The following is a 20,283-nucleotide window of genomic DNA, read 5'->3' as shown; positions in this document are numbered from 1 at the left end:
TCATAATCAAGCCCTTATCCCCCTTAAGAACTCGAACAGTCTCCAGTGGATCAGTGTCACACCTCCTCTGCTCGCTCCCTGTTCCCCAGGTGACCCCTGATCTTCTGAAAGGCCAGCAGGAGATTTCACAACAAACCCACGAAGAAACAGCCAAGCAGATTTTGTATAATTACCTGAAGGATGGGTACGTTCGTTCTCTCTGTTCAGGGTCATGTTCTGTCACTTGGTCAAGGTGAATGTGCTGTCTATGTGGGGATGGTTGGATGATGCAGACAGACTGGGCCTGTATCCTGATAGATTCAGGAGCCCACACACAGCTGGCCTACTGATGGAGGGGATCAGGTTGTTCTGACCCCTAACCCCAACCTCGTCCAGTAATATGATAGCAGAGTCACATTCCTACCACTCATCTATCCCAAGGTATGATGGGGAAAAATATCACGTTTATTATCTCAATAAGGTAATAATAATAATTGAATAAATTAAAGAAACACGTATTAATTAGGTGCAGTTATTGTATTTCACCAGCTTCAATATTTCAATCAAACATCCATTTAACTCTAAGAAAACCCATCAGTCATTAATAATTATTTAATGCCTATTGTATTCCATTTAACCTGAACGTAACGTATTAAATCATCTCAAATGTTATTTTGAAAAGTGAAACTTCCCAGCCTTTGGTTTTTCTTATCACAGCTCGAAATGTTTTGGATAAAGTGAAGGTATGTGCTCCTTCCCCTCCCACGATGGGTGTGAACCAGCAGCTGTCTTGAATTTGTTCCCCAGTCGGCTCAATCTACTCCTCACTTCATGTCCACAGACTTCTGTTTCATGCAACACGCTCACGACCTGACAGAGAAGAGTGGGTTGGATTAAACAAAACTAGTCAAGCATCGGTAATTCATCAAGGAAACACTTTCTCCTAGATTAAGGCTGGACTACGTTCAACAGAATGATCAAAGAAAGACGGCCATCGACCAGTAGAGCGTACCATCTACCAACGATTGATCATTCATGCTTTCCACTGATAATGTTGACATCAAATCAATAGCTTGAGCAGCAGACGGGCCGCGGCCCAGTCGATGTGAGCCACCGAGCAGCAGGAGAAGGCTCTCGGTGTGGGGGTCAGAGGTCACAGGAACAGGGAAAGGAAACGCAGCTGGATGAGCCCGGAGACAAACATAGGAGAGTCGCGGGTTAGGCTGGCTGATTCAACAATGGAATTCAAGAAACAACACTCTAATTCCTCATACTTCATTTTTCTGTGGTCGGGGGATTCCCCTTCCGTGAAACATAAATCTGACATCTGCTGTTCATATCTGTTGACAAATGTGTCAACCTTCTGTTTGTTGGAGTTTGGTAGAATCTGAGCTACGGAGCAGTTGAATCTCTGCCCACTTCCCCCAGTACCTCCGTAGTCAGCCGCTGGTGTAATGAGGCCCAGTTTGTTGCAATGTGACACATCAAAGCCCTCTTATCCGTCCGGTCTCCGACCAATGGCGTCCCCGGTTCCCAAGCACCGGGGTAACCCTCGTTGACCGACTGCACACTCAAAGGGATTTACAACGCCTCATTAGGTGTGTGTGTGTGTGTGTGTGTGTGTGTGTGTGTGTGTGTGTGTGTGTGTGTGTGTGTGTGTGTGTGTGTGTGTGTGTGCAGATGTAGTGACACTGATGACACCACCAAGAGGAAGGTGAACCTGGTGTTTGAGAAGATCCAGACGTTGAAGTCTCGTGCGTCCGGAGGCGTCCAGGTGGACAACCACCAGGTGAGAGGATCGGTGGAGCGGTTATCGTGTTGTAAGACTCTCCAGGAACTGTCAAATCTCTCAGCCAACTCTTTATAGGCTTCAGATTTTAAGTGGACCAAAAAAACTCAATGGCAGTGTTTTAGTCTGTATTCAGCAATGCATATGATTTAGAAGATTTCCGAGGCATTGTGATCTATAGCATGTGTGGAGTACAGGCGGTCATGTAATCGTCTGTTTTCCCAGCCGTCCGTTGACATGGCCGCTCAGACACGGGCGCTGCAGGAGCAGAAGGAAAGGCTGGAGAAGGAAATATTGGACACGAAACAGAAACTTGCAGAACAGTCCAAGGTAATGCTGTAATATTGTTTTAGTTTTTTTATGGTTTTGTGGTTTCCAGTAACTGTTTTGTTCAATACGGATCATGGGAAGCTGCACAGAATATAAACGCTATGAGTAATAATTCTTAGAACAATGAGAACAACCTGGTTCCGTTGGCCTGCATGTCGAGCCTGTCTCCATCTCTCTCGTCATCAGAAGAGTCGTCTGGACTCGGAGAAGATCGGGTCGGGTCTGAAGGAGCTGCAGCAGAGCGACGAAGAGCGTTCTCGTCTGAACACCAAGCTGACAAAGACGGAAGCCGATCTCCAGACCACGCTAGAGGAGTGAGTGGCCCGGCTGGGAGCTCAGCATGCAGCAGACATACCTTCATTGTTTCAGTGTGATCCTCCTCACAGCTTGGTGTTCGCTCTTCCTGGGGCCTGTATTGTCTTCTGTCATTTCCTCACCTTGAATTATGGGCTGTCACCAATAGCACATTACTAATTGATTGTGTTTTTTCACAATCAACGTAATCAATTAACGTGTTGGAAACCGGTAATGATGAGCATTTAGTGTCCATCCTTGACGATGTAATGTGTTGACAAAAAACTACCTTGAAGATGATGATGATGATGATGATGATGATGATGATGATGATTAGGAAGACCTTTTTTGTGGTCCCTGCAGAAACTCACTCGGTGTGATTGTCTTAAATTCTGTGTCTGTAATATTTCCTTGTCTGTACGCCCCAATCTCCTGGCCTACAGATAGTGTTAAGACATACATGGTCCAACATGAGTAATGAGACGCTCTATCCTTTTTAAAACGGTAGTTAAGTTATGAGCACTGGAGCGGTGTGTGAAATATGTTGAGTCTGGCGGTTCTCCCCGGACATCCCTCACTGTGAGCGCGTTTGGATGTGACAGGCTGTTCCAGGTGAAGATGGAGAGAGAGAAGTACCAGAGCGAGATACGAGACCTGCAGGATCAGCTGTCAGAGATGCACGATGAGCTGGACTCCGCCAAGAAGTCTGCTGCTGCTGATGAGGAGAAAGACGCACTGATGACGGTACATCAGCAACGGAACATACAAGACTTCACACATAAACACTTAAAGCTTTAACAGGAGCCTGAGTCTGCTCATAGGCCCTGTTTAGTCATGTGGATCTATTTATCTAGATTCAAATGAAGCACAATGCCCTCACTGCATGGTCATACGTAGTTCAGGAAGATCCTGACTTGATATGCACCCTCACGTACAGGTCAGACTAGTACTGCAGTACCAGTTCACATGGCTTTGGTTTATCATTCAAATCATGTTTGATATTAGAATTCAAACCACCGTCTCTGCAAAGCACACCGACGTTTGTGAGAAACTTGTCGCATTGGTTTGCGAGTTGTACGTGACGTGACAGCGCTTCAGTGGGACATTCCTTCTAGACAAGAACCTCAGGGCGTGAGGTTCAAGTCCCTCTGGACTGACTGTGGTGTACCTCTCCTCCGGAGATGGTTTGAAGGGTTGTCTGTCTCTCATTCAACCGCTCCCGCCGGTTTAGACGGAGAGGTCATCTCTCACACACGTTTTGAGGTCAGATCATACAGAACGTGTTTACTCAGGGCCACGGTGTGCTAGGTAGATAGCATGTTTCCTACCGGCTGCTCATTTAGCCAAAGCAACAACCGGATAGGACTGTAAGATTCTTGTAGAAACCCTCTCTGTCTCGCTGTGTTCACTCTCTCTATGCCGCTGTCCTCCTCCTCCAGGACCTGATGGTGCTGCGAGCAGAGCTGCAGGAGCACCTCCTGGCTCGGGAGGAGCTGGAGGAGATGCTGAGGAGGAGGGAGCGGGAGCTGACGGCGCTGAAGGGAGCACTGAAGGAGGAGGTGGCCTCCCACGACCAGGAGGTGGACAAGCTGAGGGAGCAGAACCAGAAGGAGATCAGCCGGCTGCAGACCAGCCTGGAGGAGGCCCAGCAGGTAGCGCCCAGCCTGCTCCTTCTGTGTTCTCCCCCCCCCTCCCCCCCCCCCACACACACACACACACACACACCTCCGCTACACCCTCCCCCCCCCTCCCCCGCTCCAGCTCACACCCTGCGGCAGCGGGGGGGGAGATAAGGCAGGGCGGCGGGGGCCCGCAGTCTGTTTGTTTCCATTCAGAGCTCCGCCGTACGGGGGGCTTTGAAGTGACCCTGAAGCCCAGAGAACGGCACTGTAGCTTTATTTCTGTAAGGCTTTTATTCCCACAGTTAATGTTTTGTAAGTTTAAGTAGCCTTCATTTTAAGGTCAAGGATTGGCGGGAAGTAGGAAGTTATCCTAAATCTCCACCTTTTTGTCTTTTATATTTTTAAGTTGTATTTGCAAACGACTCAGATCGGTGTTTCTGAGGCTGTTGGAGAGCTAAGTGCAGACGGTAGTGAATAGAGAGGACAGTGACGTGTAGCTCAGCGCTCTCACTGGGAGTTCCCTTTGTCCCCTGGCTTCCTACTGGGCTGGTGGGGGTCCATGGAGCAAAACATCTACAGGAGGAACCTGTGAGGTCATTTCCTCACCCAGAACACGACCTGGTCCTCCAGTGGGTGTAGAAGAGTCTGTGAGGTCATTTCCTCTTCCATGTCCCCCAGTGGGGGGGGGGGAGGGAAGTCTTGAGGCATTGTCAACAGGTTACAGGATGACCTCATTGTTTTTGCTCATTTGGTGGAAACCATGACGACCTCACCATATTGGTCTTCCGTTTTAGTCCTGGGTTGTTGTTCTATGACCTGTTATTGTCTGTTTCAGTATCATCTGTGGTGTTATGTTTGAATTGTCCCACATTGCCTGTAGAGAGATGAGACGTTGGGTGACAACGAACAACGGTACCAAACAATGTTTGTCTTCATGCAAATCCAGATGTCATTTAGTCAAACTTTGACGACTCAAAGTCAATAAACGAGAATAAGCAAACAATGCCGTCATTTTACAAGCTCATGAATCCTTTCAAACTGTGAGCTGAGATGAGTGAGCGATGTGTTGTCGCTGGGAACGGGCGGGAAGCGGTTTATTGGAGGGGTACCTCCCTCCTCTGAGGGATGCACGCTGCTCAATCAGAGATAGGCGCTCGTTTAGAATCCCTGAGAAGCGTTGTGACTTAACAAGCTCACAGGTTAGCTGTGGTCAACACGTGTGAAGGGGAGGTGGGGTGGTGGTGGACACATGTCGCTGGGACACCGCTCTTCTCTGCCTGCCTCTTTTCTTACGATGCCCTTCATTCAAACAGACGTTTTTTTATCTTTCATTAAAAGTGCTCTTTTTTTTTTTATAGATATTTATATTGTGTCAATCTGGGGAATGATGTATTTTCTCGTCGTTCAGAAGTTTTAGACTTTTATCAAAAGTGACTTACAAGTTAGTTAATCAAAGTATAAAAATAGTTTGATTGTCTCTAGTTGAGTGCTTCCTCGTTTACATTCTAGTTTCAAAAGGACAACACGTCAGAGAGCAGAGTAGCTTTAGGAATCCAAAATACAACGCGAGTCATTTCACGTTTAAATTCCTATTTGTATTGTTTAGTGGCAGTGCGATCGAAGGGATGAGGGAGATGACTAAGACCAATGAATGAAGACTAAACTGTGCGTCTTCTTGTTATTAGGCTACAGTTCAATGTTTCCCCTCTTTTGGCAGCAGTGCCCATCCCGCTGACAATGCATGGACAGAGAGGGCACGTATGGAAGTAGAGCAGGGCATGGCTTTGTGTGTGTTGCTTTAATTGGAGGAGCAGGCCATGTCTAATCTAATGAGCGGCCGGCTCTGGTGGGGATAGTGGGGTGAGTGTGGGGCACACTCAGCAGAAGATGAATGATGAGTTTGTCTCTCACAATTCGACCAGCGGGGGCCGGGACACCCTGACTAAGTGGGTCAGTGGGTCGCTGAGGGGGTACGCGGGGCCGGCCAGAGCAGGGACCCCGGGTTTCTTCAGAAATGGAACGGTCCGTAGTGTTTTGTTTTTTTTATCCAGGGGAATTTCATAACCGTTGCGAAACGTTACAAGCTGTCATTTATTTTCAACCAATGACCCTTGTCGTGGGTGCATACTTTATAGTGGAAAGATAGTTAGATATGAATGGTGTAGATTGGATTATTTATCAAACTGTGATTCTCTGGAATACGCAGACTGTGCGAGGCAATCTTTGGAGGGGTAGAGATAAGTGTTGCCTCTCTGAAGGAATGCTGGTGAGTGGAGAATGTGCTCTGTGCAGATCATGTTCCAGTGAAGCTGAGTTCCACCGGTGTTAACCTGGAGAGCAGATCTCTCCAATGCTCCTCCAAGGGAGTTTCTGTTTCATGTCTCGATTCTTTAAAACTTAGGTCAATTTTTACTGTCGTTATTTTTATAACAAAAGAAACAATGACGTTACAATTCTATTCCGTTATCATGTTCTTTCATTCATTTCCCACGTCTGTAAAGTTGTTTAACCACGAGACGTTAAGTGTGACCCTCCACTCACTTAAAGGCTTGTCTAATGCCTGGCCGTACTCTAAACCAACCATGTAAGGTCTCAACCTGCTGGACAGAGGTCGTCTGACGGTGCTCAGAGGTCGTGTGATGGTAGTCAGAGGTCGTCTGACGGTGCTCAGAGGTCGTGTGATGGTAGTCAGAGGTCGTCTGACGGTGCTCAGAGGTCGTCTGATGGTACTCAGAGGTCGTGTGATGTGCTCATCGGTCGTGTTTCTGATGCTAGCATAGTCCTGACGTCGTGCTGATCTAACTGCCGGCTGGCAGGAACAGGAAGGAGTACCAGGGACACAGGAAACGGGGTGGAAATAAAAGGATGAAGGGAATCCACTCCGTCAGGACAGTTAGGGGACAAAGCGTGGTGTCAACAGTTCTGAAAGTACTGGTTTGACTGGGAAATTATGGGAACAACGTATTGTAGATGTTTTTATCATGCGTTTGCATGTAAAGACAGAAAGTGGAGGGTTTAATGTCGGTTTTAATGTTGGGTTTAATGTTGTACGTCCTGGCACTTGTACACTGCACTTATTCAAGGTACTTAATTGTGTAGCATCTACAGTAGCTGCTATCATTGCTTTACACGGGGAATGGGTTAGCCTAGCGATTGTAATACTTGCACTTAGTTCTATGAAGATCTTCACTGTACCGACAGCGATATATTGTTTCACTTCTTATGACAAATGTACTCATTGTAACAAATGCACTTATTGTAAGTCGCTTTGGATAAAAGCGTCTGCTAAATGCCCTAAATGTAAATGTAAATGTTTAATTCCCGGCATAGGACATGGAAGTGAGGAAGAAAGCTGAGGATACATGTGCCACGGATTGTGTTGAACAGTGCATGCAGAAAGCGTTGTGTCCTTACAGCACTAGGTACTGGGGAGTTTAGTTCAAAATAATGCAACTTTACTCATCATTATCTATCTAGATATCCAGCTTTAGATATGAAAAGCTTTTAAAACGCATACACACACGCATGCACACACACATACACACACTCACACAGGCATACACACATGCATACACACACACATATACACACGCATACACACCTTTATGATGAGAGCGAGGAATTGAAATCGTTTCTATGGTGTCGTACTTGTAGCGAAAGACGCAGCTCTCGTATTCCTTGACCTCCTTGGCTTTGAATCGGGGAAACCGGTGAACTTTCTGTGATGTCGATTTATCCTAGCAACTGTCGGCTAATTCTTACCGTAGAGTAGTCGGAGCAGTTGTGGTATGCTTTGTCCAAACTGTTGAGCGTTTCCCTCTGATCATCTGATATCATGCAGGGAACGTATGTTGTTCTCTGTGATCATGGCAACTTGATCGTTACACACATTCAGATGATTTTCACTTTCCCACAAATAATTAGTTGCATTGATTTATTATTTTGGATTTAATCAAAACAACACCAGAAGTTCTTCAACTGCATTTTAGTCATAAAACAATCGCTCCACGATTAAACTACATGTGGATCCAATTCCAAACAGAGTAAGCCACTAGCTGGCCTAGCTAGCTAGCCCAGCATGCACTTTAATGCCAGGTAAATGCTTTGCACAGATATAATATATTTATTTGACCTTTAACCCATTTAGCCTTGTTCAGTAGCATTGCCTTTACCATTGCAGTCCTCCCTCGGGCTGGCTGTGTAGGTGAAGTCATGGTTAATGTTGTTGCAGCTGCTCTGTGGGATATCCTGTGTTCTTGAGCATCCTGCTCTGTGAGGTGGAGCTGGGAACACCGAGAGAACACCAGGCCCATTGTCTCCACTGGAAAGGGTTGATATTGGTCACTTTGTTCTGGTCTTGGAAAATGAGAAGTTCTGTTTTAACATTAATTTGATAAGTTCCCATTAGGATCTGTAAATTTGTCAAGGGGACAATAAATATTTATTATTTGATTATTAAATGAAGCCAGTGCATCAATAATCCATGCTTTCCATGCTGAAAATGAAAGGACAGTATAATGTGTGTAAGGGCCAAGAGGGAGCAGAACACAGTGACTGATACTGGTCAGCATGGTGGATGTCTGTCGCTGGATGCGTGCAGCCTAATTTGCTCTAAACTTAACGCTAAACTCCCTCGTTTTTTCTTCGCTTGTCAAAGTGAATTTGGCAGTGAAAGGGTGCTGGGGCCTAGAATACATTTAAAGCGAGTCTGAAAAAAAGTACTTCACCTGAGATGTTGATTTTTCATGAAGAATTTATGCTGAACTTTAAAGGCATTGTGAGTTAATGAGTAACTGTAAGTAAACATTTCTGAGTACAGAAAAGGGCCGAACTAAAGTACTCTGGTACTACTGGTTTTTGGAAGAAAACAGTTGGTTTAATCTGCAATTTCTTTGGTACAGAAATATTAATACATCATTTTTTCTTGCTGCTTTTTTTTAATATAGATTTTATTCTGATACCAATTATTTTATAAAAATGTGAAAGGGTGATCCATATATTTTAAGCTGATATAGACTATCTTGTATCAAGCTGGAGCGAGCTTAAGTATTATGCAGGTAGGCAGGCAGAGTCCTTGTGGCAGTACAGCTGACGGCCAGGGTGACCTTGGAACGCTAACTCAAGGTGACCTTGGAACACTGACTCAATGTGACCTTGGTGCACTGACTCAGACTCAAGGTGACCTTGGTGCACTGACTCAGACAAAAAAGTGACCAACACCTTGCTTGTGTATGCATTTTTTGCTGCTTTACTTTAAACGATTATAGCCTATATCCAGTGCTATTGCTATAGTTCCTCGGCACTAAATATCAGTATCAAATGGCCTTACACTTCCGACAGTTGTCCAAGCTGTGGAAGGTGAGCTCTGAACGTGTGATTCTGTTATGGTCATGAGGGCTTTATAATGAGGGCCATTTAACCCTGAGTCGACATGAATGGAGTTGATATATGATGGCTGTAGGCCTTCATCTTGAAGTTCTGAACTATCTTGATTCAAAACCGGCTCTGATAATGCATTCTTGCAAACAATGTTATCGCTACGTCCCTTTTTCAGAATCCATTTACATTTCATGCACGGGTAAGTTTGCTCATTCATGATCACTGGCTGTAAAATTTTCCAAAAGTGTAAACATATGCTATACATATGCAAGGCCTGTTGCAAGGTATTTCAATGCTCTGTTCAAATGTTCTTTGTTTCCTGCATATGGGAGCATATCCAACCATTTATCTGGGTGGAACTGACTTTTGCAAAGAAATGCAACATGTTTTCTTGATGATTCACACTTCCTTGAAGCATGCCTTTGACTTTATGATGTTGTATGTCTCCATTACAACAACAGTTTCAGAATCTTCAACTGATCAGTCATAGATTCTCTATATTTGCTTGTGACGTCTTAGTTTTTCATATTCTTGTATGATAACATTAACATTACAAATATTTAATCTTCTATTGTCAGGCAACTTACAGAAAACTAACATTGCATGCTACACTGCATTAGGTACACAAAACAGTGTTTACCTCTGTGTGATCCGCAGGGTTTTGTAATAAAGAAATTGTTTGCCCATGGTTCAGTCTTGGTTCTAAACGCTGGCTTGCTTGGGGAACCACTCGCTGTTGAATAGTTTCAGCCCCCAGCTAGCTTTCAGATCACAGAATAATAGAGGGATGTGCTAAGCTATTTCAGTAGTTTTTTAATGTTTTGTATTAATAAATAACTCTGACAAAAGAAAATAAAGTGTTTCATATGTTTGAGAGGGGTTTTTACCGTCTTCTCTTTATGTTTCAGCTTTGAACTCGAAGATTGAGTTCAGGATGTCTTCAGGGTGAATGGTCTGGCAGTGACCACAAATGTTGAGGTGAAAGGCTAGGCATGCACTGTACAGGAAACTGCAGAGCCGGCTGTATAGCATTCCACCTCATTCCTGATATTCTTGTTTGAGCGAACGCAACAAATTCTCCTGTTGAATGAGAGTGTGTTGTGTTGTCAGTGTCGATACCCGCTAAGTGCGTTGTTATGAGTTACTGTATGGATTCCTTGTGTTCCTCTGATTCCGGTTCTGCTGTTTCAGTCTATTACCACTGAAGCAGTCCCCGTTCATAAAGGACTGGGGCATTCCTCTAAGCACTGTTACTGTCCCTGTTCTCTGACCAAGGCTGCACACTAGTGTTCTGTAAGATTGACATTTACAATAACATGTATGGCATTTAGCTGACGCTTTTATCCAAAGCGAATTACAATAAGTACATTTGTCAGTAGAAAGATGGAGGGGGGGAGATGGGAGGAAATTATGGTAATATTAAACACAGCATCAGTATGGCGTACCCTTTGGGTTGAGGCCTGTGGTTCCTCTGTCCTGTCCGTCTGTCCTGAGGCTGTGGTCCTTGTCCGTCTGTCCTGAGGCTGTGGTCCTTGTCCGTCTGTCCTGAGGCTGTGGTCCTTGTCCGTCTGTCCTGAAGCTGTGGTCCCTGTTCGTCTGTCCTGAGGCTGTTGTTCCTCTGTCCTGTCTGTCTGTCCTGAGGCTGTGGTTCCTGTCTGTCTGTCCTGAGGCTGTGGTTCCTCTGTCCTGTCTGTCTGTCCTGAGGCTGTGGTTCCTCTGTCCTGTCTGTCTGTCCTGAGGCTGTGGTTCCTCTGTCCTGTCTGTCTGTCCTGAGGCTGTGGTTCCTGTCCGTCTGTCCTGAGGCTGTGGTCCTTGTCCGTCTGTCCTGAGGCTGTGGACCTTGTCCGTCTGTCCTGAGGCTGTGGTCCCTGTTCGTCTGTCCTGAGGCTGTGGTTCCTCTGTCCTGTCTGTCTGTCTGTCCTGAGGCTGTGGTTCCTCTGTCCTGTCTGTCTGTCCTGAGGCTGTGGTTCCTCTGTCCTGTCTGTCTGTCCTGAGGCTGTGGTTCCTCTGTCCTGAGGCTGTGGTTCCTGTCTGTCTGTCCTGAGGCTGTGGTTCCTCTGTCCTGTCTGTCTGTCCTGAGGCTGTGGTTCCTCTGTCCTGAGGCTGTGGTTCCTCTGTCCTGAGGCTGTGGTTCCTCTGTCCTGAGGCTGTGGTTCCTCTCCGTCTGTCCTGAGGCTGTGGTTCCTGTCCGTCTGTCCTGAGGCTGTGGTTCCTCTGTCCTGTCTGTCTGTCCTGAGGCTGTGGTTCCTCTGTCCTGAGGCTGTGGTTCCTCTGTCCTGAGGCTGTGGTTCCTGTCCGTCTGTCCTGAGGCTGCGGTTCCTGTCCGTCTGTCCTGAGGCTGTGGTTCCTCTCTCTCCAGGGCCATGCGGCGGCCGTGCGGGAGAAGGCCCAGCTGGAGGCGGCTCGCGGGGCGGCGGAGGACAAGGCGGGTGGGCTGTCCCTGGAGGCGGAGCGGTCCCAGGCGAGGGCCCTGGAGCTGGAGACCCAGGTGGGCCGACTGACCCGGGTGGTGGAGGAGGCCCGGCAGCAGGAGACCCGGCTGGGCGACAGGGTGGTCCGACTGGAGGTGAGCCCGTTCTGGATCAGCAGGGGGTCGGCGCGTCAGACGGAGCCGGGGGTCTGACTCGCTCTGTTGGGGACGGTTTCAGAGGGACAAGAAGCACCTGGAGGAGTCTCTGGCGGAGGTGAAGGAACAGGAGGAGGAGATGTCGCGGGCCAACCGAGCGCTGAGCACGCGTTTCGACGACGTACAGGTGGGCTGATCGGTTTAGTCGATCATGGTCCAGTCGATCATGGTCCTGGGAATTGGTGCTTAGGAATTAAAGCCTCTTCAGAGAGAGACCCTGTATGTGCAGGACTTTAGTAGGGAAGTCAAACATTAGAGGATTCAAAGAACCAAAACCACACAAACTATTTTGTGTTACTATAAAGAAGCTAAAGGTAAAAGCGAAACACGTTCCCGGGCTTCAGTAGGAGCCTAGTTTACTGACCAGACACATCTTTGCTCAAGCAGAGATAAAACTCATAAATCTAACGTCTTTCAGTTGAAGAGAGGAACGGGGGGTGGTCTATATCTTTGTATCTTTAGGGGCGCAGGGACTTGAAACGATTATTAAGGGATCCTGTGATATAGTAACGGAGATGACTGTGATGTGCGTCATTGATAAGATCCTTATATCCACGACAACTTGTGAGCGACTGAGCGAATCACCAAAGAGCAGCAGAGCTAACCGGTCCTGACCGGTTCACAGAGAAACCTGAGCAAGCTGAGCCTGGAGCACCGGGAGCTGGAGGAGCGGCTGGCGGAGGAGCGGCTCCAGAAGGAGCAGTTCAAGACCACCAAGAACCAGATCGAGGACGAGCGGAGGCTGCTTGACCGCACGGTGGAGAAGCTGCAGAAGGAGGTGGGAGGAGCGACGCCAGACGGAGGGCAGGGAAGGGTGCAGGATGCAGGGTGAAGGGTGAAGGGTAGAGGGTGCAGGGTGCAGGGTGAAGGGTACAGGGTGAAGGGTAGAGGGTGAAGGGTGAAGGGTGAAGGGTAGAGGGTGAAGGGTGAAGGGTGAAGGGTAGAGGGTGCAGGGTGCAGGGTGAAGGGTGAAGGGTGTAGGGTGAAGGGTACAGGGTGAAGGGTGCAGGGTGTAGGGTGCAAGGTGAAGGGTGCAGGGTGCAGGGTGCAAGGTGAAGGGTGCAGGGTGCAGGGTGCAGGGTGTAGGGTGCAGGGTGCAGGGTACAGGGTGTAGGGTGCAGGGTGCAGGGTGCAGGGTGAAGGGTGAAGGGTGTAGGGTGCAGGGTGTAGGGTGAGGGGTTAAGGGTGAAGGGTGCAGGGTGTAGGGTGCAAGGTGAAGGGTGCAGGGTGCAGGGTGCAGGGTGTAGGGTGCAGGGTGCAGGGTACAGGGTGTAGGGTGCAGGGTGCAGGGTGAAGGGTGCAGGTCGAAGGGTGCACGGTGTAGGGTGCAAGGTGAAGGGTGCAGGGTGCAGGGTGCAGGGTGTAGGGTGCAGGGTGTAGGGTACAGGGTGTAGGGTGTAGGGTGCAGGGTGAAGGGTGCAGGTCGAAGGGTGCACGGTGTAGGGTGCAAGGTGAAGGGTGCAGGGTACAGGGTACAGGGTGCAGGTGTCTGTCTGCTGTGTGATGACATGGAGGGCAGAGCGCAACAGATGTGGGCGTGGTTAAGGGCTAGACGAGACGAGCGGTGAAGAATGCATTAGTAATGTGTTATTAGGATTAGTAATTACTAATGCCGTGTAACGCCGTGGTGTCCAACAATAGAAATTGTACTTTTCTCAGCAGGGAGAATTCTGGTTCATAATAATGTCGCTTTGTAAGTTCATCTGGTTTGTAAACTGGAATGCAACAATATCTGTTTCACGGACCAGCTATATGAAACAGACACCGGTACGTTCCAGTTGACACCGGACGTCTGTCAGTCCTCTCCTCACGCGCCCCGTCTTGTGCGTCAGATGAACGAGATCGTGGACGCGTCGCAGTCGTCCACCCAGGAGCTGCAGGAGCAGATCGACATCTACAAGGAGAAGAACCGGCGAGAGCTGGCGGAGCTTCAGCGCCAGCTGAGGGAGCGGGGCCTGGAGCTAGAGCGGGCGCACGGCGCAGCCCGGGGCCTGCAGGAGGAGGTGGGTCCTGCCACCGCACCCGTCTCAACACCACGCCCGTCTCACCACCACGCCCGTCTCACCACCATACCCGTCTGACCCGTCGTACCATCACACCCGTCCTATCCGTCTCACCATCACAACCGTCTCCCCCTCACATCCGTCTCACCACCACACCCGTCTCACCCTCACGTCCGTCGGACCCGTCGTACCATCACACCCGTCTCACCCGTCTGACCTGTCGCCCCGTCACTCAGACCGGGTCTTAAGGAAGGGAGACAGTGCAGGACTAGTAAGTCACCAGAGGTCAGGCCGAGGTCGCGATGACAGGCCTTTGTTGAACCATGAGCGGTTTCTGCTCCTCCCGCCTCACTCACCTCTCAGTGATGGCATCACTCACCTCTCAGTGGTGACATCACTCCCCTCTCAGTGGTGACATCACTGAGAGGTGAGTGCTGTGCTCCTCTTTTCAGAACCCATCACACTAATAGACATTTGAATATCTAAGCTGAAGTGTCTTTATAATTATTTGTAGTAAGTAATACATACAGTACAGCACTCAAGCCATGCTTCTACTAAGGCTAAGAGTACTAATAGTTTGTACTAACATTGAGTTGTAAAGTATTTAAATAGTTTGAGATACAAGTGTATAAGTAGACTTATTGTGAGACCCTTTATAATCCCCGAGTGACCTTTCTCCGCTTACCACAATAATATTATTTAAAATTCAGCGGTTGAGTTGAACTCACCCCTGGCCCCCACTCTGTTTTCAATTGAGGGGTTTAACCTTGTCTGCTCTCCAGGAATGCCAGGAATGTTTGGCTCAACAAAGAACCAGGCAAACGTGAACCATTCCTCCTTAAAGGGGTGCGGTTGATGCGTAGTGGTTTCACATAGATTTAAACGTATGCGATTTATAATGATCCCCTACAGATGGGATGTTTGTCTGTCCATCTGTTTAAATGCAGCTAACAAGACGTTTACTTGGGAAGCCTTCTTTATAAAAGTAGGCGGACAAAATGTGGAATACGTAAAAAACAAGATTAAACAAGATATGGGGATGACAGAGAGTTTGATTTGATCCTGTGAGGGGAGGTTTTGTAGATCTTTGTTTTGGTTGTTAAAATAATAATGAGAACCAAAGTGTTAATGTTCCACTGAGCCTGTCTACTTTCTAATAATGTATAACCAAGGTTTGGATCTGCATGTATTATTTCTACCTCTACTTCCCACACTAGTCACGGAATAGTCACGATTGACTCATTTAAGATATGTTGAAAAGTTTAGCAATTTGTAATTTTATAATTCATATACTTTATAATTCACAAAGAATTTGTGAATTATAAAAAGGGTTGTGTTCCGGCCTGTACAATAAGCTGTACCTCGGCGTGGATGCAGCCTGTAGTGTCTCTCTGTTTAATCTTGGATGTACAGCGCCTTCCTTCATGCTGATGTGATGTATGGCCGTTGACCAGCTGCAGTCAGGAAGGGCAGGATTACATTGTTGTGATGTCATTGTTGTGAGAGCTGCATTGGCTCTTTCAACATCCTCCTCCGCTCTTAACGACCCCCCCCCCCCCCCCCCCCATGCTGGGTCGGGTCGGGTCGTTCATGCACATCCCCCGCCCCCTCGCCCCCCTTTGTGTTTGGCAATCTTCACATGTTGTGGCTGCAAACTGCTGGTTAGAGATGCAACAGCTTTCCCTGCCTCACTGTTTCACTTCTAATTGGTTCCAGAGTTAGTTTAACATGAAATGGTTATATTATTAATCTCAATACATGGGACATGATTAGTGGAGTGAATTTCAGTCATGAAGACAAATGATGCAGCTGAAGGAGCAGGGCTAATTAGTGGTAGAGGTGGGGTTCCCTGGTTCTGTAGCAGATGGTAACGCAGGTCACTTATATTCTATCCAGCGATTACGCTCCCATCTATTTACAGAATTAGAATCCGTTCTAGTTTCCGATAACTAACTAAGTATTAGCCATTTAGTGTCCCGGCCTGTGATGTATGGCATGACAGTTTTGGAATTGCCAATTATTCGTTCTTGTTGGGGAAACCAGCGATCCCTTTCTGTGGCTCTGTGTTGTTCGGTGAGGGTGTTTGCTCCAGCTGTTGGGGGCATCGCTTCGTAAGGCATGGGGGATATTCTGAGCCTGATGGCTTCATTAGTCGCTGTAGAAACGGTAGACTCACTGTGTCATCGTTTCTCAGAGCAGTGGGTAAAACAGAACGTATACAAAACAACATCAATCTGAAGGGCTGGTCATTCATTCAAGGGTACCGTCTTTAGCGATATTTATGAATAATAATTATTATTCTCATGATAATAGTTCTAACTGTGACACACTGAAGTCTATATTAATGACTTAGGAATATGTGCAGTAAAATGTACAACTCGGGTTCCTTGAGCTTAAACCAGTGGTGTGTGTTTGTGTGTGTAGCTGAACATGGTGGTGTGTGTTTGTTGTGTAGCTAAACCCGGTGGTGTGTGTTTGTTTTGTAGCTAAACCCGGTTGTGTGTGTTGTTGTGTAGCTAAACCCATTGGTGTGTGTTTGTGTGTAGCTGAACCCAGTGTTGTGTGTTTGTTGTGTAGCTGAACCTGTTGGTGTCTGTTTGTTGTGTAGCTGAACCCGTTGGTGTGTGTTGTTGTGTTGCTGAACCCGTTTGTGTGTGTTGTTGTGTAGCTGAACCCGTTGGTGTGTGTTTGTTAGCTAAATCCGTTGGCGTGTGTTGTTGTGTAGCTGACCATGCTGGTGTGTGTTGTTGTGTAGCTGAACCCGTTGGTGTGTGTTTGTTAGCTGAACCTGCTGGTGTGTGTTGTTGTGTAGCTGAACCCCTTGGTGTGTGTTTGTGTGTGTAGCTGAACCCGGTGTTGTGTTTTTGTTAGCTGAACCCGTTGGTTTGTGTTTGTTGTGTAGCTGAACCCGGTGTTGTGTGTTTGTTAGCTGAACCCCTTGGTGTGTGTTGTTGTGTAGCTGAACCCGGTGCTGTGTGTTGTTGTGTAGCTGAACCTGTTGGTGTGTGTTGTTGTGTAGCTGAACCCGGTGCTGTGTGTTGTTGTGTAGCTGAACCTGTTGGTGTGTGTTGTTGTGTAGCTGAACCCGGTGGTGTGTGTTGTTGAGTAGCTGAACCCCTTGGTGTGTGTTGTTGTGTAGCTGAACCCGGTGTTGTGTGTTTGTTAACTGAACCCCTTGGTGTGTGTTGTTGTGTAGCTGAACCCGGTGCTGTGTGTTTGTTAGCTCAACCCGATGCTGTGTGTTGTTGTGTAGCTGAACCCGTTGGTGTGTGTTTGTTAGCTGAACCTGCTGGTGTGTGTTGTTGTGTAGCTGAACCCGGTGCTGTGTGTTGTTGTGTAGCTGAACCCGGTGCTGTGTGTTGTTGTGCAGCTGAACCGGCGGGTGGAGGAGCTGCACCAGAGCCAGAGGGAGCGCGACGAGGCTCTGCTCCTGCAGAGCGCTCTGGAGCGCAGCGTGGAGGAGCTGGAGAGAGCGGCCCAGAGCAACGCCCACACCAAGGAGGAGAAGGCCCGGCACCTCAAGCTCATGGAGGTACGGCGCACTGGGTGCACTAGGAACCACTGATGGAGAGGGAAGATGTGTCCAACACAAAGGACGTGGGTTGTGTTTGTTGTAATCAAATGAAAACGGAAGATATTCAGGAACTTGCAGACACATTTCGAGCCGCTGGGAATATAAAGAGCACGTGCCTCGGTCTCAATCTCGGAAAAACCAAGAAACAATGTGCACACATGAAATGCTATGAGATCTGCCTTACGTCTAATCCCTGGCCTCCTGTGTCCTCCGAGCTCAGGAGAGGATCGTCCAGCTGGAGCAGGACCTGGACGAGGAGCGGCAGAGTGGAGACCAGCTCATGGACCGCATCGACCGCGGGCGAGACCAGGTCTGATGCCCTGCCTCAACCTCACCTCACTCCCCTTCCCCTCAGCCGTACGGCTCCATGCTGAGGTCCATACCCCTCCATGAGGTCCATACCCCTCCATGAGGTCCATACCCCTCCACTCTGAGGTCCAAACCCCTCCATGAGGTCTATACCCCTCAATGAGGTCCATACCCCTCCATGAGGTCCATACCCCTCCATGAGGTCCATACCCCTCCATGAGGTCCATACCCCTCCATACCCCTCCATGAGGTCTATACCCCTCCATGAGGTCCATTCTCCTTCACTCTGAGGTCCATACCCCTCCATGAGGTCCATACCCCTCAATGAGGTCCATTCTCCTTCACTCTGAGGTCCATACCCCTCCATGAGGTCCATACCCCTCAATGAGGTCCATTCTCCTTCACTCTGAGGTCCATACCCCTCCATGAGGTCCATACCCCTCTATGAGGTCCATTCTCCTTCACTCTGGGGTCCATACCCCTCAATGAGGTCCATTCTCCTTCACTCTGAGGTCCATACCCCTCCATGAGGTCCATACCCCTCAATGAGGTCCATTCTCCTTCACTCTGGGGTCCAGACTCCTCCATGAGGTCCATTCTCCTTCACTCTGAGGTCGCCCGCTCAGCCGTCTCATTCCCACATGCTACACAGCATTAAGTGTGTGCATCGAGACTCATTCCTGTTGATGCGTGTGTTGGTGTGTGCGTTGGTCCAGGCCTGTCTACTTCTGTGTGGATGTTCTTTGTCCCGCTCCAGAGAAAGTGCTCTAGTTATTGCATTGTAAGATTATCTTGCGCATTCACGCGGGGCTGATGTCCTGCCAGTGTGGTGTCCCAGCGTCTATTCACTCCAGGCCTCGGAGGGGGGGAAAAATATCATTTCTGCCAAGAAGTGCATGTGGCCAAATGTCTCAGGTTGGCAGTCTGCTGGGTTCAAATGAAAGCGATACTCTTCAGGTTGTTTTGTCTTATCAAAAATCGAATGCCGTGGCCACTAAGCGGGCTTGTACCCAGCGAGGGATTACAACCGCTACAAAAAAAGGATTTGCTCCTGTTTCATCTGTACTGCTTACAGTTTCTTGGATAGATCAGTTTTACAGACGTTGTTTTGGTCTTGTAAATCTAGTCCTGTTTTATGTTGGAATGATAAGGAGGAAAGTGAACACGCATGACGCATATTTTCTAGAATACTGAATTATTATTAAAGGGTACAATGTTCAGTTCTGGATCTATCAAAAATACAGACATTTTACAACGTCCAACCAAACTTAAAATGAGTACAGCCTAGTATTGGAAGGGGTCTAAACCCGGGTTTTAAGTCCTCCTCAAAGGGTTCCCCTTCTAGAAATCGCTGGCAGACAGATAAAAGTAGCATTGTGACAGAGAGCCATTGGTTCAGCGTGTGGCTGGGGCCGGTCGTCACGGCAACAGTGGAGCGTGTGTGTGTGTGTGTGTGTGTTGGGAGGCTGTATGGCTATGAGGGGGGGGGGGGGGTGGGGGCAGCACACCTGCGTCTCTCCTGGCACCAGGTGCGCTGCTCCTGTCTAAATGAGAGTAATCTCCCCTCCTCTCTCACAGGGCAGATTAGTTTTGCTGTATGTTCCAGTCTGCTGATTCAGCTCCCGCAGCCCCGTGCTGCCTCCTCCGGTTAGGGGGGCCATCCTTCATCAGAGCAGCCCGCTGTCAGCCGCTAATTGGCATAAAATATCACCGATCCCGGGCCCCCGGCCCTCAGAGAACCGCAGAGAGCCTCCGCCGTATCGATCAGCGGCCTCCGGGCCCTCCTCTGTCGTGGAACCAGTTCACCGGTTGTCTTCGAACTCGTTTTGGATCAAATGATTCGGCGTTTGTTGATGGAGACATTTCATTTGCACTAAATTCACTCTTGAGGCCTAATCATGCGTAGACATCATCAATGCGCTAAAGTGTACCAACTTTGCGCGTTAAAAAAACGTGCTGAATTATTGGCTTGTTTTTTAGTCTAGACTAAAACAAGAATTATTATGGAAATATTTGGACATAATTACCATTATTATAATCAATAATTTTTATTTAGTGTTTATTTGATATGGATATAGCAATTACATTGGACAGAACAGACGCATTGTTTAAGTGTTTTAGCACAAGGGCTAATTCGCAACACTCGTCCATAGGCAGCTTTTGAAAAGATACGGCAATTAAAATATAGGGCAATTAAAATAACAAAGAAATACAAATATGAAGAAATCAAAGAAATACAAGCAATTTTCAATTAGGAACATTTAATAGTAATCCCACACACACACTGTCTGTGTGTGGGGCCCTCAGACTGCGTGTGTGTTGGGGCCGTTATGGGGCCCTCAGACAGTGTGTGTGTGGGGCCCTTATGGGGGCCCCAG

At 48.0% G+C, this 20,283-nt stretch overlaps 1 protein-coding gene across 2 annotated transcripts in view; it reads left to right on the top strand.

The window, feature by feature from the left end:
- cgnl1 (cingulin-like 1) overlaps window positions 1-20,283 on the top strand; it is a 30,497-nt gene that overhangs the window by 4,086 nt on the left and 6,128 nt on the right. The window contains exons 3-14 of one of the 2 annotated variants that reach the window (XM_079736746.1): window positions 90-184; window positions 1,660-1,768; window positions 1,994-2,098; window positions 2,288-2,412; window positions 2,995-3,136; window positions 3,832-4,044; window positions 11,753-11,959; window positions 12,042-12,146; window positions 12,645-12,797; window positions 13,852-14,022; window positions 17,393-17,554; window positions 17,817-17,906. In XM_079736746.1, coding sequence (XP_079592872.1) covers window positions 90-184; window positions 1,660-1,768; window positions 1,994-2,098; window positions 2,288-2,412; window positions 2,995-3,136; window positions 3,832-4,044; window positions 11,753-11,959; window positions 12,042-12,146; window positions 12,645-12,797; window positions 13,852-14,022; window positions 17,393-17,554; window positions 17,817-17,906 — 1,677 coding nt within the window. Of the gene's footprint in view, window positions 1-89; window positions 185-1,659; window positions 1,769-1,993; window positions 2,099-2,284; window positions 2,413-2,994; window positions 3,137-3,831; window positions 4,045-11,752; window positions 11,960-12,041; window positions 12,147-12,644; window positions 12,798-13,851; window positions 14,023-17,392; window positions 17,555-17,816; window positions 17,907-20,283 lie in introns of both variants that reach the window. The other variant, XM_079736745.1, reaches the window with a different exon arrangement.

Source organism: Pollachius pollachius, assembly GCF_949987615.1.
Source record: "Pollachius pollachius genome assembly, chromosome: 5".
Taxonomy (NCBI): domain Eukaryota; kingdom Metazoa; phylum Chordata; class Actinopteri; order Gadiformes; family Gadidae; genus Pollachius; species Pollachius pollachius.
The sequence above is the reverse complement of the archived record's forward strand: the minus strand, read 5'-3'. Positions and strand labels throughout refer to the sequence as shown.